The sequence below is a fragment of the Globicephala melas genome, chromosome 20 (assembly GCF_963455315.2).
Source record: "Globicephala melas chromosome 20, mGloMel1.2, whole genome shotgun sequence".
NCBI classification, from domain to species: domain Eukaryota; kingdom Metazoa; phylum Chordata; class Mammalia; order Artiodactyla; family Delphinidae; genus Globicephala; species Globicephala melas.
Window position 1 is genome coordinate 8,302,866 of NC_083333.1, and position 19,152 is coordinate 8,322,017.

At 37.8% G+C, this 19,152-nt stretch overlaps 1 protein-coding gene across 2 annotated transcripts in view; it reads left to right on the plus strand.

Annotated features, from left to right (window-relative positions):
• The window catches only part of PAFAH1B1 (platelet activating factor acetylhydrolase 1b regulatory subunit 1), a 73,000-nt gene that overhangs the window by 29,375 nt on the left and 24,473 nt on the right, over positions 1–19,152 (plus strand). For both annotated transcript variants that reach the window (XM_030861792.2, XM_030861793.3), the window contains exon 2: positions 999–1,219. In XM_030861792.2, the coding sequence (XP_030717652.1) occupies positions 1,188–1,219 (32 nt within the window). In that variant the 5' untranslated portion in view covers positions 999–1,187. The remainder of the gene's footprint in view (positions 1–998; positions 1,220–19,152) is intronic.

The window sequence follows — 19,152 nt, forward strand, 5'->3', positions numbered from 1 at the left end:
GATAAATTGTAAAGACCAGAGCTTGTTTTGTGGCCTAGCCTGTGCTTACCTCTTCAGCTTTATCTTTTTAAAAATTTATTTATTCATTCATTCATTCATTTATTTAGTCTGTGTTGGGTCTTCGTTGCTGTGCGTGGGCTTTCTGTAGCTGCTGCGAGTGGGGGCTACTCTTCGTTGTGGTGCGTGGGCTTCTCGTTGCGGTGGCTTCTCTTGTTGCGGAGCACGGGCTCTAGGCGCGCGGGCTTCAATAGTTGTGGCACGCAGGCTCAGTAGCTGTGGCTCCCAGGCTGTAGAGCGCAGGCTCAGTAGTTGTGGCGCACAGGCTTAGTTGCTCTGCTGCATGTGGGATCTTCCCGGACCATGTCTCAAACCCGTGTCCCCTGCATTGGCAGGCGGATTCTTAACCACTGTGCCGCTAGGGAAGTCCCAAAATTATTTCTTGATTAAATGCATTGGTTAAGAAGGCATGAGATTGCTAAATGGCTTGTTTACATTATAAGTAATATCAGCTATTCTAAGATCACTAGTAACTAATATTCAATCTTGAAGGTTACTTCAGTTATGGTTGGAACCTTTGGCTTGTGGACAGTTTCTGAAGTACTTATCTTTGTTACTTTTTTCAGGTAATGCTTCTTTTTGTAAATTAGAAAATTTGTTTTTTTTATCATTAATGGAAAATTATTGTCTTCTCTAGAAGTTGTATGTTAATATTCAAAATTTAATAAAATTGGTATCAATATATCTAGTAGGTGACATGGTTGTGAGTGGGTAAATTTTAAAATAGTGTTCTCTTGGCTCAGTAAACTATTAAAGATAATTTAAAATTCGTAAAATGACTATTTTAGCATTGATTTTCACAGTAGGTTAAAAAACATCATCTGATACTCATATTACCATCATAGTAATACCTCACCTTTGAAAGTGTATACTGCAAATAATAATTTAGAAATAATTTAAATTCTAAGTGAAAGAAATAATCTTTCTCTCTTTCTTCTTAGGTGGAATGAACCTGACTTGTTGAATATCTCCTGGTTACTCGTTGGATTCACTTGTGGAAGAATCATTTTCCCCTGCGTGGAAGCCACTTAGTGGCATATTTAATTATAAATCCAGGGATTGCAAAGTTTTTTGATTTCCCAAAGGAGGGACATACCACTATATCAAATAAGCTTGACATTACAGCCAAAATGGTGCTGTCCCAGAGACAACGAGATGAACTGTAAGTTTTTCTGTTTTGTGATTTTTAAAAAATCCTCTCATAAAGGACAAAGTAGTAAATTAAAATACAGCTTTGGGAGACATATTCTAAATTAAAACTATTGTTATGAGAGTTCAAATATTGGTTTGGACTATTTGGTCTGATTTTAAAACTGGATCTTATTTTGACATAGTATTATTTACCCATTTGACATAAACGTGTATATGTTTAAAGCAGAGCAAACAAGTAAGTTAGTTGGGATAAGTTCTATCCTAAGCGTGTATTAACTATCTTTTGTTTAATAGGAAGGTAGGTGCTTCAAAGCTCTTCAAAATTTTTTTGTCTGGAATCCGTGTATTAGAAAAATGAAAGCTTTTTTGTTGTTTTTACTGCTAATGCCTTTCCTTTTTGTCTTACTGTGTTATCTTTTATCATCCAATGGCTATTGTATTTGAACTTTATGAGGTGGCTAGTATAGTTAATGCAAGTGCATTAATGAAAGAAGCATGAAATGATTTGACTACTGCTATTTTATAGTATCTTACAGCATCCCATATTTTATAATATTCTATTTTTGTAGGTGAGGAAATAGGGGGAACATTTAACTTCATGTTCTAGATATTTAAAAGATTTTCTGGGCTTCCCTGGTGGCGCAGTGGTTGAGAGTCCGCCTGCTGATGCAGGGGACACGGGTTCGTGCCCCGGTCCGGGAAGATACCACGTGCCATGGAGCAGCTGGGCCCGTGAGCCATGGCCGCTGAGCCTGTGCATCCAGAGCCTGTGCTCCGCAACGGGAGAGGCCCGCGTACCACACAAAAAAAATAAATAAATAAAAATAAAGATATAATAAAAGATTTTCTGTGGGTTTTAAAAAATTTCATTTGGAAATAATTTCAAATCTATAGAGAAGTTGTAAGATTAGTACAAAGAATACTCATACATTTTATCCAAATTCACCTATTGTTATTTTTTACCATTTTCTCTATCATTTGCACTCTAGTTGTGTGTACAGTATTTTTTTTTTAATTGGAGTATAATGCTTTAAAATATTGTGTTAGTTTCTGCTGTACAATGAAGTGAATAAGCTATATGTATACCTCCATTTCCTCCCTCTTGGACCTTCCTCCCACGCCCTGCCCATTCCACCCATCTGGGTCATCACAGAGCACCGAGCTGAACTCCCTGTGCTATATACAGCAGGTTCCCACTAGCTATCTATTTTATACATGGTAGTATATATATGTCAATCCTAATCTCCCAATTCGTCCCACCCTCCCCTTCCCCCCACCCATGTCCACATGTCCGTTCTCTACATCTGCGTCTCTATTCCTTCCCTGGATATAGGTTCATCTGTACCATTTTTCTGGCTTCCACATATATGAGTTAATATACGATATTTGTTTTTCTCTTTTGACTTACTTCACTCCACAGTATTTTTTTTAAAACCATTTGAGAGTAAGTTGCATGCATGAACGACCTTTCCCCCAGGTACTTCACTGTGCGGTTCCTAAGAATAACTTTATTTTTTTATAAAACCACAGTACAGTTAGCAGTTTCAGTAAAATTTAACATCATCACAATACTTTTTATTTAATCTACATCAATTTTGTTAATTGGGCCAATAATGTCCTTTATAGCATTTTTTCCCCCTCTCTGGTACACCATCCAGTCTAGGATTAGGTATATTTATTTGTCATGTCACTTTAGTCTCATTTAACCTGGAACATTTCCTCAACATTTCTTTGTCTTTTATGACATTTAATATTTTTGAATAGTCTTTAAAAAAATTCTTTTTATTGAATGAAAGATTCTTTAAATTCTATAGTGCTTTACAATTTTCAGAAGCTTCACACATGATTTTATATAATCCCATAGTAACCCTTTTTTCCTCCCTACTCCTAAGTTGCCCCTTCCCCACTTCCGTCACCCCACTGGTAACTAACCACTGGCTTGTTCTCTATATCTGTGAGTCTGCTTTTTTGTTTTATTCACTAGTTTGTTGTATTTTTTTTAGATTCCACATATCAGTGATATCATACAGTATTTGTCTTTCTCTATCTGGATTAGGTTACTTAGCATAATGCCCTCCAAGTCCATCCACGTTGCTGCAAATGGCAAGATTTTCTTTCTTTTTTTTTGGCTGAGTAGTATTCCATTGTATATATATCACATCTTCTTTACCCATTCATCTGTTGGCAGACACTTAGGTTGCTTCCATACTTTGGCAATTGTAAGTAATGCTGCTATGAACATTGGGGTGCATGTATCTTTTCAAATTAGTGTTTTTGCTTCTTTCAGTATGTACACAGGAGTAGAATTGCTGGGTCATAAGGTAGCTCTATTTTTAGTTTTTTGAGAAACCTCCTTACCTTTTTCCACAGTGGCTGCACCAATTTATATTCCCACCAACAGTGTATGAGGGTTCCCTTTTCTTGCCAGCGTTTGTTATTTGTGAGTCTTTTTTTTTTTTAATAGAGTATTTCTCATTTTATGTTTGTCTGTTTCCTCATGATTAGATCCAGTTTATGCATTCTTGGACAGAATACTACATAAATAATTTTGTATTCTTTTCAGGATATCATATCTAGGGACACAGAATGTCCATTTGTCCCTCAATGATGATGTTAATTTTGATCACTCAGTCTAAATGTCTGATGTCTCCACTATATAGTTGCTTTTATTTCCTTTTCAGCAGATAAGTGGGAAGATATTTTAAGATCATGCAAACATTTTTCTTTCCTGTCGATAATTTCTCTCCTAGATTTAACATCCATTGATGATTCCTGCTTGAATGATTCTATACTACAGTGGTGGCAAAGTGATGATTTTCTAACCCCACTACTCATTCTGTATTTGTTAGCACTCAGCATTTTACTGTAATCAGTGGACCTTCTTTTTCTCCTTTTTATATACTTCTCTTTTCATTATTGGTATTAACTCATGGGTTCTTATATTTTCAGTTATCATTCTTTACTATTGTACTGTTTTGGTGCTTGAATTGTCCCAGATTGTCCCATAGGAGCCTCTTCAGTTGGCTCTTATCTATGCCCCTGTCATTTTTTGTGAGCACCTCCTTACTTTCTAGGATAACAGGATATTCCAAGCTTATTGTTTACCTATCCTGTCTTAACCTTAGAATCAGCTGTTGCTCTAGAAAGCCCTGGTTCCTCTTAGTGGGGAATGGTATTTGAGACCAAGGTATGGGCACTAAGTGTACTCATTACTACTGGGATGTCTTTGCTTCTGGGCCCTTTAAGTAGACAGAACTAGGACATACATGTATGTATTAACACATATACAGACCCCCTAGCTCATATGTGTACTAAAGTTTCTCAGTCTTTGCACAGTTGACGTTTTGCGCCGAATAATTCTTTGCTGTGGGGGCTGTCCTGTACGCTCTTGGTTGTTTAGCAACACCCCTAGCTTCTACCCACTAGGTGCCACAACCAAAAATATCTCCAGATGTTGCCACTGTCCTCTAGGAGGGCTGTCATACTTCCAAAATAGTTTTACTATTTTACATACTACTACAAAAAACAAATCTCCTGGAAAGGGTCCAGAGTTTGTATGCAGTTATCCCCCCATCCATCCTGCCCAAGACTGAGAGTATATAATCAAATACTGTGTTTGTAAGTTACGTGGATTTGTTTTGTACTGTTTTTTCTTCACTCTTCATGTAGTTATATCATTCATTTGAAATACAGTTGGGTTCATGTGTTCTAGTGTTTCAGTTTCTGTGTTTTGCATCACATCCCCTTCCCATCTTCTCTAGTTGCGGCGAGCTGGGGCTACTCTTCCTTGCGGTACACGGACTTAATTGCGATGGCTTCTCGTTGCAGAGCACGGGCTCTAGGTGTGCAGGCTTAGTAGTTGTGGCATGCGGGCTTCAGTAGTTGTGGCACACAGGCTTAGTTGCTCCGCGGCATGTGGGATCTTCCTAGACCAGGGCTTGGACCCGTGTGCCCTGTGTTGGCAGGTGGATTCTTAACCACTGCACCACCAGGGAAGCCTGCAAATGTACTTTTATAAGCCTACAAATGTACTTTTATATTAATGAAGGCATGTCTGGTTTTTAATCATTCTTGTCTCTAAGTCACTTCAGATCCTTTTCTTCTAGATACCTGTGTGAGCTGACTGCAAGTCATGCTTATTACCCTCATAATCAGGATGAATATTTAAACATGGCCAAGAATAGAGCTTATATATATGTGTGTGTGTGTGTGTGTGTGTGTGTGTATATAAATTTATTTATTTTTGGCTGCGTTGGGTCTTTGTTGCTGCACACGGGCTTTCTCTAGTTGCCGCGAGCGGGGGCTACTCTTTGTTGCAGTGCGCGGGCTTCTCATTGTGATGGCTTCTCTTGTTGTGGTAGGCCCGCGGGCTTCAGTAGTTGTGGCTCACAGGCTCTAGAGCGCAGGCTCAGTAGTTGTGGCGCATGGGCTTAGTTGCTCCGCGGCATGTGGGATCTTCCCGGACCAGGGCTCGAACCCATGTCCCCTGCATTGGCAGGTGAATTCTTAACCACTGCGCCACCGGGGAAGGCCCAAGAATAGAGCTTGTAATTTGGCTAAAAATCAGTTGAGAAGGGGAGAACCTAATTTCAGGTGGCCAAGTTTTTATAGAATTTGAGATAAGAATTGACTTAAAAGGGCTCATCAAGCAAAAAAAAATTGTCTTACAGATCTAAATGTAATTTTGGGAAGTAGATTTAGTGTCTTCCAATTTTTAGTAAGGAAATAAAATGAAGGGATTTGCTTTTTCTCCTGTTTTTGAAAATGATGTGCACATATATTTACTATGATAGCAAGAAACAAATGTTTATGTACCTCTTACAAGTAAGATATTTTTTGGCACCTCTGTTAGCCTTTGTAACATTTTAGCATTTCTGAAGGTTGGATAGCAGGCTATAAAATTCTTTGAGGTGTTTTTGGAAAAGAAATGAAATTAATTTTAACAAACTTTGAAACAGGTAATTTGTGATTCAGCTCAGCAAATGTGTATTGCCTGCCTTCTGTGTTCTTACTACTCTAGGGCATATAAACATGAATAATAACATGAAAACATTTTTGTGGTTATGACAAACATCTTTATTTTATAGATAAATCGAGGATGGGAGAAATTAAAATTATCCAATTTTGTGACACTAATAGAGGCAGTTTTCTGACTTTAAGTTCACTATTCATTAAACAAAATTCCATTACCAAAATTAATATATGTCAAAAGTAAACATAACCCCCTACTTTCTCAGTCCCACTTTCCAGAAGTGTCCACCATCACCTCTGTATATTATAATTTTTTCACATATTTTCATGTTTTTACAAAAATTACATGAACATCTGTTTTTCCTTAAGAGTTATAAGATAGAATTATACTTTACAACCTGTTTTTAATACTTTTTGTCACCCTTTCTTTGAGTTTGGAAATGGTACTATCTGTTGTTAGTTCATCTAATAGCTACTTATAGCAAAATAAACTTATACCTCTATTTTTTTTTTTTTTTTCCGCGATATGTGGGCCTCCCACTGTTGTGGCCTCTCCCTCCGCGGGGCACAGGCTCCGGATGCGCAGGCTCAGCGGCCATGGCTCACGGGCCCAGCCCCTCCACGGCACGTGGGATCTTCCCGGACCGGGGCACGAACCCGCGTCCCCTGCATCAGCAGGCGGACTCTCAACCACTGCGCCACCAGGGAAGCCCTCTATTGTTTTTTTTAATCAAATTTTACACATTGATTTCCCCCTATGAAAGATGAAGGAAGTCTGTTACTTTTATGTTGTCCTGGTTGATAATATTTGTACTGTTTGATTTGATGTTCACCCCTAGTTCCTTTGTGCCACAACTTTACCATTCTTGTATTTTTTAACAGCTGTAATGAAGTATAATTGATATACAAGTAACTGTACCTATTTAATGTGTACAATTTGATGAGTTTGGACCATTCTTGTATTCTTTTTTTTTTTTTGCGTGGTACGCGGGCCTCTCACTGTTGTGGCCTCTCCCATTGCGGAGCACAGGCTCCGGACGCGCAGGCTCAGCGGCGGCCATGGCTCACGGGCCTAGCTGCTCCGCGGCATGTGGGATCTTCCCGGACCAGGGCATGAACCCATGTTCCCTGCATCGGCAGGCAGACTCTCAACCACTGCGTCACCAGGGAAGCCCCTGTATTCTTATTTTGATTCCTCTATTGTTGGGTAGATTTTGTCATTATGTACCTTTTTGAAGATGGATTCATAAGTAGACCTCTGTGGGTCTTTGCATGCTAGAGACTAATTTTTTCTTGCTCCCAAAATGAATGACAAATGAAAAGTGAACAATTTTTAGATTACACATTTTTCCCAATCAGAGTTATAAATATTAAGGAAAAAAAATTGCCATGCATTAGACTGCAAAGAAAATCTCAAATTCCAAAAAAGCAGAAATCACGTAGGGCTCATTTGCTGACCATAATGCAATAAAAATATAAATTAATAGCAAAAGGAGAGAAAAGAGAAATCTATTCATGTGAACATTTAAAAATATACTTCTAAATAACTGTGGAATAAAGAGAGAAAACTAAAACTTAGGAAGTGAAGAAATCAGTAATAGTGAGGGTACTCACCTCAGGGATATAGCCTACATAGCATACAGAAAACTAGATGGTCTTTACTCTTAAGAAAAAAGAAAACAAAGATGAGAAATGAACATTCAATTCAAGAAAAAAGGAAAATAAGGTTAAAGGAAGCAGAGGGAAGGAATTAATAATAAGAGCAGAAATTAATGAAATAGAAAATATAACTTGGTAACTTGTTTGGTAAAATTAAAAACTAGCTTTAAAAATAGACAAAACTGGGGCTTCCCTGGTGGCACAGTGGTTAAGAATCCACCTGCCAATGCAGGGGACACGGGTTCGAGCCCTGGTCCAGAAAGTATCCCACATGCTGCGGAGCAACTAAGCCCGTGCGCCACAACTACTGAACCTGCACTCTAGAGCCTGCGAGCCACAACTACTGAAGCCCACATGCCTAGAGCCCGTGCTCTGCAACAAGAGAAGCCACCGCAATGAGAAGCCTGCGCGCCGCAACGAAGAGTAGCTCCCACTCACCACAACTAAAGAATGCCTGCGCGCGGCAACAAAGACCCAACGCAGCCAAAAATTAATAAAAATAATTGATAGTAGGGGAAATTGCAGTGGGGCTGGGAGAATATGGGAATGCTGCACTACCTACTCAATTTGTTTCTGTAAATCTAAAACTGTTCTAAAAAATAAAGTCTAAAAAAAGGATGTTACAGAGTATGTAAATATGAAAAGGTTTTTTAAAAAATAGACAAAACTGAAAGAAAAAAGACACAAACGAACAATATAGTAATGAAAAAGGCAGCATAAAATGAACTCAGGGGATTTTCAAAATTATGAGAATGTTCTATCCTATTAGATTTGAAAATCTAAATGACCTGAGTGATTTTCTAGGAAAATATATATGATAAAATTTGTTCAGGAAGAGGTGGAAAACTTGAATAATTGACTGTAGAGGAAATGGTAAAAATAGTTACAGATATCAAGTCCAGACGATTTTCAAGCCTAGACTTTCTGTCAAGTCTTTAAGGACCAGTAACTTCCCAGATTATGTTGTCTATTCCAGAACATAGAAAAAGGTGGAAAACTTAGGAGCTCATTTTGTAAGGGTAGATAGAATAACCCTGATAGCGACACCAGGCAAAAGGAAAATAACAGCAAACATTACACACTAATTTTTTACGTGAACTCAGATATAAAGATACTAAATAATATAACAACTGAATCCAGTAGCATATGAGAAAAGTTAATCATGGCCAAGTATGATTTATCCCAGGAATGCAAAGATTTTTCAATATTTAGAAACCTGTTAGTGTAATTACTATATTAATAAATAGGAGAAAAGTGATCAATCCAGGAAATACAGAAATAGTATTTTTAATAATCCTGATTGTTAGAAGTTTCTGAGAAAATAAGGAATAGGATATTTTCTTAACATGATTAAGGCTTGTTGCCAGAAATTTACAGCAAACATTAGAAATATCAAGTGCATTTCCATTAAAGTCTAGAAGAAGTTCAGAATTCCTGCGTTCCTGCTACCATTTAAACTTTATTTGAGATTCTAGGCAATGCAGTGAGGCAACAAAAAGAATTAGATAAAACTACAGGAAAGGAAGAGACCAAATATATTTGTAGGTGATAGCATCTACGTAGGAAATCCAACAGAATCAACTATAGAATGATTGGGTTTAGTATGGTGGCCATAAACAAGATGGCATTCAAAAATAAATTGTTTTTGTTATCAGGTAATATAGTAGAAAAGATTACTTTGCCCTGTTTCTAGTGAAAAATGTGAATAATGGGAAGGTGTCAGAACTTTCATACTATTAATAAAATTAAATAGAATCCCAATCAAAATCCAAACAGAATTTTTCATGAACTTGACCAGCTTGATTTGAAACGTCATCTGGAAGAGAAAAATGGTTATGAAAAAATTATAAAGGATTAATGAGAAAGCAACTAGTTGTACCAGATATCCAAACATTAATACAAAGGTGGTAAGTAAAATATTTGTGGACTAGGCAAATAGGTTAAGGGGACAGATAAAGTTCAGAGACAGGCCCATTTATCCATAGAAATTAAGCGTATGGTAAAAGTGCCTTTTCACATCAATAGAGAAAAGATGTACTGTTCAGCAAATAGTGTTAGTACAGCACATTGTTAAGATAAACTTGAATTCAGATGAAGTAAAAGCCCAAATGTTGTTAAACACATAAAAATTACAGTGTAGAGGACTTACCTGGTGGCACAGTGGTCAAGAATCCGCCTGCCAGTGCAGGGAACAGGGGTTCAAACCCTGGTCTGGGAAGATCCCACATGCCATGGAGCAACTAAGGCCATGTGCCACAACTACTAAGCCTGCACTCTAGAGCCTGCAAGCCACAACTGCTGAGCCTGCATGCCACAACTACTGAAGCCCGCGCGCCTAGAGCCCGTGCTCCGCAACAAGAGAAGCCACTGCAATGAGAAGTCCGTGCACCGCAACGAAGAGTAGTCCCAGCTTGCTGCAACTAGAGAAAGTCTGCGCACAGCAACGAAGACACAACGCAGCCATAAATAAATAAATAAATAAATAATTGTGGTATAGAAATGGTAGAAGAAAATACAGCCTTTTGGTAGGAAAAGACTTCCTAACGATACCAAATGTGGAAAACAAAAGAAGTGGTAAATCTGACTATATCGAATTAGAAAATTTTTATAAGAAGAAAGACCTAAAACAAAATTAAAATACAAGGGACCTGCTGTGGAAAATATCTGCAATACATATAACAACGGAATGGCATCTAGAGTATATAAAGAAGTCCTAAAAATTGATTAAAAAATTATCACAAACTACCAGTAGAAAAAAGAAAAAATATTACTAAGGCCATTCACAAACAAAACAAATTTTAAAATTGGCCAGTAAACATGTGACATAGTATTTAACATCTGTAAACAAAACAAGATACAGTTTGTTCTTTAAACAATTGTCCAAAATGAAAATGATGATAACCTTGGCTAGCAAGGGTGAAGGGAAATGGCTTCTCTCAGGTACCGGATGGATGTATACATTGTTATAATTTCTTTAAAGGTCAGTTTGACAGTATCTTTTAAAATATGTTCTTTGATTTAACAGTTTTCTTTATAAAGAGCTCTTTTTAGCACATATGCAAATATTTCTGTATGGATAGCTGTGTAAAATTATGTATGTTTATTGCATTGTTTTCAGTGGTAAGAAACTGGTAACAACCTAAAACGGTCTATCATTAGGGGTATGTTAAATATAGTACATCCATTCTATGGGATACTGTATATCGGCTTAAAAATGTGGTATATTTATGTGTATCTACACATAAAGAGGTGTAAAATCTATTGTTCAGTCAAATAATCTGGTTGTTAAATAAGATGGTATGATACGTTTCTGTTAAACACCCACACACACAACTATGCATTTCTTTTGTGCCTATATCTGTGTAGATGCACAGATAAAGGCCTGAAAGGATATACACTAAACTGTGAACAGTGGTTACCTCTGAAGAGAACAATGAAATTGGATAAAGGTAGAACGAAGATTTCTGATAGTATTGTTTCAGTATTTTAGAAAGCAAATATATTTACTTTTTGTGTAAATAAAATAAAAATTTAATGGATTTTCTTTTAAACAAAAAAACTATAGATAATTAATATTCTCTGGCATTATAGGTTGCAATGGAGAAGCTTTAGGTCAGCCTGTTTCTCCTTGCTTTTCTGCCTAGGGTATCCATAGTATTTGTTTACTTATCTTCATGTTCACCAAGGTAGGTTTTGGATATTCTGTATTTTAAGAACATTTGCTCTTATTATATCAGTATTTGGTTATATCGTATTATGTCTTTTTGGATTCCTTTTGTTTTGATTTATTTTTAGTTTTATGTTACCTTAGATTTTTTTTGAAGGAATAGAGTGTTCATCTATAATTTTCTGCTGCTTCCAGGGGTTATTCTTCCTCTCTAAAGCATGCTTTTCTCTCTGTTTTACTTGCTTTGCTACTTTTCCTCTTCTCCTCTTAAAAAAGTTTGCGCGGGTCCTTTGTGGCATTTTTTAGGGCAGTTCTGTTCGTGGGAAAAAGTGAGACAAAGCTGGCATAGCTTGAAATTGAGTGTGCTGTCTTAGTACACCTTTCTACCATATTAGTACAGTCCTTTGCCCTTGGGGCGTTTTACCTCAGCTTTCCACAACCTTCCCAGGTGAGCTAATCTTCCTCAAGTGATCTCAAGGCTTTTTTGGATAATTTATTGTTTGTCTCTGTTAGCTAATTCTGGCTGGCTCGTGTAAAGCTAATTCTCTTTACCCTTCTCTTAAATTCTGCTTTACCTGTAGACAGCTTCACTGCCCTAAAAATCCCCTGTGCTTGCATCGTTCCTCCTTCCTCTCTCCAAAACCCCTGGCAACCACTGATCTTTTTACTGTCTCTGTAGTTTTGCCATTTCCAAAAGTTGAAATCACGTGGTATGAGGCTTTTCAGAATGACTTCTTTCACTTAGCAATGTGCATTTAAGGTTCCTTCATGTCTTTTTGTTACTATAATATATTTTTAAGCTGTGTTTTGCTTTAAAAAACTAACCTCTTCAGTTAGTTGAGGTGTTCAGGTTTCTCTTCTGCATACATTTGAACATTGTATATATTTAATATCTATTAAAGAGTGGTTCTGTCCTGGCCTTTAAAAAAAAGTAAAGATCTGTACTTCCCTAGACACTTAAAATTGTACATGGGAGTACACTACTACCTCTGTGAATTAGAATCTTCCTAATACTGGGTAGGAAAAGTAAAATACATGAATTGGGTGCTGGGACTGAAATGAGACTGTAACTAATTCATATCCTCTCAGTTTCAAATTTTTATTTTTAAAAGCTATGTATTTTCTTTGACTATAAAAATAAGTACATATTTAAACATAAACTTCTTAATATATTGCTTTCATCTGGCTTATGTTTTGAGGTTCTGCTGCTTTTTAAACTTTAAAAGGTTGATCATAATGAAACCTGTAACCATATTTCCTTGGGGTGAAAGAGTATGATGCCTTCTGAGTCTTCAAAGGAAGATTAAAATATTCTCAGTTTGTGTTATATTTAATCTTTTTATTCTTTGTAAGTTTTTAATTGAAATATTTCATTCAGTAGAATGCATCATATTCTCATCATTCCAGATAACAAATAATGACTTAACTATAATTTAGGAGTACTGGTATTTTCTCCTGTTGTTAATGTTAGACTTGTCAAAACAATAACCTAGTAAACAAAAACACATACTTCATTTGTGAAATTAAACCAAAATTATAAAATTGCTGAATGTTTCAAAAACTATATTTTGACATTTGTAGGGAAGAGTGAAATGTAGGCATCTCTAAAGATAGTAAAGATGTGGTCATCAATTTCAAAGTTGTTGATTTTTCTATAGAACTCATACAAAGCTTTTATTGTGTCATATGACATTTCATTTCACTGAAATTTTTTATTGTATTCTAGAGGATTGTATTAGAAGAGAAGTCATACTGTAAAAGAGAGGAAGGCAGTGCCACAAATACTATTAAGGAAGTTGAGAAAATTATATGCTGAGTGGCTCCTATTGTCTATGTGAGATTGAAGGTCACCTGAAAGGTGGGATGCAATTAGGTATTTGAGTGTGCGAAAAGGAGACCAGGGACAAGTGAATGATTCATCAGGCAGCCCTGGAATGACAACCACTTGACCCATACCAGTTCTAAAAATACAAATCCATTATTAGCTGTATTGTAGATCATTGACTATCTTGCTGTTCAGTGCAGAATTAAAATTATGCTCCGTCAGCAAATGGAACTTGTATTTAGCCAGGTAATTCTGAGGATGCCTGTTGTGACTATGACTTGATTTTAAGGGATCTTTACTTTTTACTTTTATGCTTTAGGGCTTGGCTCACTTATGATGCTCTTCCTTTATTTAGTTAATATCCCATCTAATCTTCCTATATGCTTCTGATAAGTAAGTCTTAAAAATATCACTTAAACTAAACTACCTTTTCTTGCCTTGCATGTCCTTCATAATCTGTTTTGTCCTGTCTTTCAGCCATTTTTCTCATATCTTAATCTCATTTCCATTTTTATATGTATTATTTAGATAGATCACTTTTGAGCAATTTTAAGTAAAAGTGATTATTAGCATGCTTTTCTTGTTCTCAACTTTAATGCAAATATTTCTAGTGCTTTACCATTAACTATAACATTTGTTGGTTGAAGGTTTAAGGGGTTTCTTTTTAAAATACATTTTTTAAAATATTTATTTATTTGGCTGGGCCAGGTCTTTAGTTGAGGCATGCAGGATCTTTAGTTGCAGCATGTGGACTCTTAGTTGCAGCAGGCAAGCGGGATCTAGTTCCCTGACCAGGGATCAAACCCAGGCCCCCTGCATTGGGAGCGTGGAGTCTTAACTGCTTGACCACCAGGGAAATCTCTAAAATATTAATAAGAGATGTCTTTTTTTTTTTTGAGTTTGAGCTTTTTTTTTTTTTTAACATCTTTATTGGAGTATAGTTGCTTTACAATGTTGTGTTAGTTTCTACTTTATAACAAAGTGAATCAGCTATACATATACATATATCCCCATATCTCCTCCCTCTTGCGTCTCCCTTCCACCCTCCCTATCCCACCCCTCTAGGTGGTCACAAAGCACCGAGCTGATCTCCCTGTGCTATGCAGCTACTTCCCAGTAGCTATCTATTTTACATTTGATAGTATATATAAGTCCATGCCACTCTCTCACTTCGTCCCAGCTTACCCTTCCCCCTCCCGGTGTCCTCAAGTGCATTCTCTACGTCTGTGTCATTATTCCTGTCCTGCCCCTAGGTTCTTCAGAACCTTTTTTTTTTTTAAGATTCCATACATATGTGTTAGCATACGGTATTTGTTTTTCTCTTTCTGACTTACTTCACTCTGTATGACAAACTCTAGGTCCATTCACCTCACTACAAATAACTCAATTTTGTTTCTTTTTATGGCTGAGTAATATTCCATTGTATATATGTGCCACATCTTCTTTATCCATTCATCTGTCGATGGACACTTAGGTTGCTGCCATGTCCTGGCTATTGTAAATAGAGCTGCAGTGAACATTGTGGTACATGACTCTTTTTGAATTATGGTTTTCTCAGGGTATATGCCCAGTAGTGGGATTGCTGGGTCATATGGTACTTCTATTTTTAGTTTTTTAAGGAACCTCCATACTGTTCTCCACAGTGGCTTTGTCAGTTTACATTCCCACCAACAGTGCAAGAGGGTTCCCTTTTCTCCACCCACTCCGGCATTTATTGTTTGTAGATTTTTTGGTGATGGCCCTTCTGACTGGTGTGAGGTTTTTGTAGTTTTGCATTTCTCTAATGCAAAACTCATTGTAGTTTTGATTTGCATTTCTCTAATGATTAGTGATGTTGAGCATTCTTTCATGTGTTTGTTGGCAGTCTGTATATCTTCTTTGGAGAAATGTCTGTTTAGGTCTTCTGCCCATTTTTGGATTGGGTTGTTTGTTTTTTTTGATATGGAGATGCATGAGCTGCTTGTAAATTTTGGAGATTAATTAATCCTTTGTCAGTTGCATCATTTGCAAATATTTTCTCCCATTCTGAGGGTTGTCTTTTCATCTTGTTTATGGTTTCCTTTGCTGAGCAAAAGCTTTTAAGTTTCATTAGGTCCCATTTGTTTATTTTTGTTCTTATTTCCATTTCTCTAGGAGGTGGGTCAAAAAGGATCTTGCTGTGATTTATGTCATAGAGTGTTCTGCCTATGTTTTCCTCTAAGAGTTTGATAGTGTCTGGCCTTACATTTAGGTCTTTAATCCATTTTGAGTTTATTTTTGTGTATGGTGTTAGGCAGTGTTCTAATTTCATTTTTTCACATGTAGCTGCCCAGTTTTCCCAGCACCATTTGTAGAAGAGGCAGTATTTTCTCCATTGTATATTCTTGCCTCCTTTATCAAAGATAAGGTGACCATATGTGCGTGGGTTTATCTCTGGGCTTTCTATCCTGTTCCATTGATCTATATTTCTGTTTTTGTGCCAGTACCATACTGTTTTGATTACTGTAGCTTTGTAGTAGTGTCTGAAGTGCAGGAGCCTGATTCCTCCAGCTCTGTTTTTCTTTCTCAAGATTGCTTTGGCTATTCGGGGTCTTTTGTGTTTTCATACAAATTGTGAAATTTTTTTTCTAGTTCTGTGATGCCATTGGTAGTTTGATAGGGATTGCATTGAATCTGTAGATTGCTTTGGGTAGTATAGTCATTTTTACAATGTTGATTCTTCCAATCCAAGAACATGGTATATCTCTCCATCTGTTTGTATCATCTTTAATTTCTTTCATCACTGTCTTATAGTTTTCTACATACAGGTCTTTTGTCTCCTTAGGTAGGTTTATTCCTAGGTATTTTATTCTTTTTGTTGAAGTGGTAAATGGGAGTGTTTCCTTAATTTCTCTTTCAGATTTGTCATCATTAGTGTATAGGAATGCAAGAGATTTCTGTGCATTAATTTTGTATCCTGTTACTTTACCAAATTCATTAGCTCTAGTTTAGAGCTAATAGATTAGCTCTAGTAGTTTTCTGGTAGCATCTTTAGGATTCTCTGTGTATAGTAATCATGTCATCTGTAAACAGTGACAGCTTTACTTCTTCTTTTCCAATTTGGATTCCTTTTATTTCTTTTTCTTCTCTGATTGCTGTGGCTAAAACTTCCAAAACTATGTTGAGTAATAGTGGTAAGAGTGAGCAACCTTGTCTTCTTCCTGATCTTAGTGGAAATGGTTTCAGTTTTTCACCATTGAGAATGATGTTTGCTGTGGGTTTGTCATATATGGCCTTTATTATGTTGAGGTAAGTTCTCTCTATGCCTACTTTCTGGAGGGTTTTTATCATAAATGGGTGTTGAATTTTGTTGAAAGAATAAGAAATATCTTTTTTAATGTTAATGAAGACCTTTCCTTTTTTTTTTTTTTGCTGTACTCGGGCCTTTCAATGCTGTGGCCTCTCCCGCTGCGGAGCACAGGCTCTGGACGCGCAGGCTCAGCGGCCATGGCTCACGGGCCCAGCCAGTCCGCGGCATGTGGGATCTTCTTGGACCGGGGCACAAACCTGTGTCCCCTGCATTGGCAGGCGGACTCTCAACCACTGTGCCACCAGGGAAGCCCGCAACTTCTTTTTAATGTCAGTCAGTAATACACATGTGTATCACTAATTTGAAACAACATAATTGGGAGGCTGACCCAGTTAGTGTGAAATGATGTCACAATCACACCTTCATTTACGTTATTGTAAGATTACTTTTTTTTTTTTTTTTGCGGTACGCGGGCCTCTCACTGTTGCGGCCTCTCCCGTTGCGGAGCACAGGCTCCGGACGCGCAGGCTCAGCGGCCATGGCTCATGGGCCCAGCCGCTCCACGGCATGTGGGATCTTCCCGGACCAGGGCACGAACCCGTGTCCCTTGCATCGGCAGGCTGACTCTCAACCACTGCGCCACCAGGGAAGCCCAGTAAGGTTACTTTTCTTAACAGATTAAAAGAGTAAAGAAGAAGACATAAACAAGGGGGAGGATCAAAACTGAACTGTTCAGTGGGGCCTTCTGCTTTGTTGTCGTTCCATTACTCAAAAAATTTCATCTAAATATGAGAATGAAAAGTAGTAATGCTTTTTTTGTGTGTTCATGTTTTTGGTTTTGCCTTTTTAAAAGAAATCCAACATGGTATACTTACATACCATTTTATTGCTGCTGTGGTATGGAGAGTGAGGGATGGATGTTACCTCAGACCCAGATCTCTGCTGAAGAGAAATGGTAACTGACAGGCTAGTATACCAGGAGCATATTCTTTTGCTTAATGATGAAGATAAAGGTCCACTCACCCTGGCTCACCCAAATTTTATTTTCCTTTACTTCATCACTGCCAGAATAAGGTCTCATTGTAACCTCTTGCTGTGCTTATACTTGTCCCAAGACTGGTAGTAGTTGAATCCTGGACTACCCTTTTGGGGTAAGTATCTTCAAGTGTGATGATGAAGGATGATCATTGTAACCCTTTGTCAGGGCCCATAAGGTTGGAGAGGTATAAGACCTGTGGCCAGGAACTCATCATATCAGTGCTCCCCTTTCCCCAGAGATTCAGTGGGTGGCTGTAGCATATTTAAGAAGTCATGTTACCTACCTGTCTAAGACTTGGTTAATATCCTATGGCAGCAGCTTATGGAATGACCTGCAGTAGTGTCTCTGCACTTGAAATGAACTTTATTCACATCTTCCCCAGTACTATTTAGTTCATCTTGGTGTTTGTCTAAAATGGCATAGCCTGGGGTGTTGTGAGGGTTGTCTTCTGGAACAGGGCACTAAAGATGATGATGTACTTCTGGGGGTGTGAACGTGTATGCTTGATCCTGCTGGGTCTTCTCATTATCTTAGTGGTGTGCCCTCCTAACCCTGCAGACATCCCACAGTCATTGGGCCACTGCAGACTTTTAGAACAGTGCACATTAACTCCATTGCTTTCCTCATTCTTGAATATGTGAGATCAGTGTATCTTTTCTGATGGGCCTGGTAAGAAAACATCTGTTTGTCAGCTACTGACTTAACCTTGTTTCTCCTCATATAAACAATAAAATTTAACTATTTATAGAATTCCTAGAACATTTTTATTCAACCTTAGAATGCTAGAGTACACAGTTTAGGGCTTCCCTGGTGGCGCAGTGGTTGAGAGTCCGCCTGCCGATGCAGAGGACACGGGTTCGTGCCCCGGTCCGGGAAGATCCCACATGCCGCAGAGTGGCTGGGCCCGTGAGCCATGGCCGCTGAGCCTGCGCGTCCGGAGCCTGTGCTCCGCAACGGGAGAGGCCACAACAGTGAGAGGCCCGCGCACCACAAAAGATAAATAAACAAAATAGAGTACACAGTTTGAAGAAATACTGTTATTGTCATTTTGGTTTCAAAAGGCCAAATTTTTTTTTCTCAGCTTCACCATTTATTAGCAAAAATATCAGTTAAGCTCTGTGAGCCTCAGTTTCTTTGCCTGTGAAAAACAGCTTCCATCTCAGTCTCCTGTAACGCATGCTCTGTAATACCCTTTGCTTCAATTTATATTCGTAAGAGATGCAGGGGACCCTGAAGTATTCCGCCTTTATTGTTGGTGCTATTGTTGGTGCTATCCAATCTTTTTAGAGTTGTTTTTGTTTAACTAGCAGTTCATAGCATTTAGAAAAACTTTTGAAACTCTTATCTCCCTTTATAAGAGTGTGAGGGTGTGTATGGATTGGTACTGTGGCATATTATGTTATGACTGATACCACAGCTACAAAAATTATCCTAGGGATATAAGAACAATGAAGAGAGTGTAAGAAGTCAGCTAAGGGCTTCCCTGGTGGCGCAGTGGTTGAGAGTACGCCTGC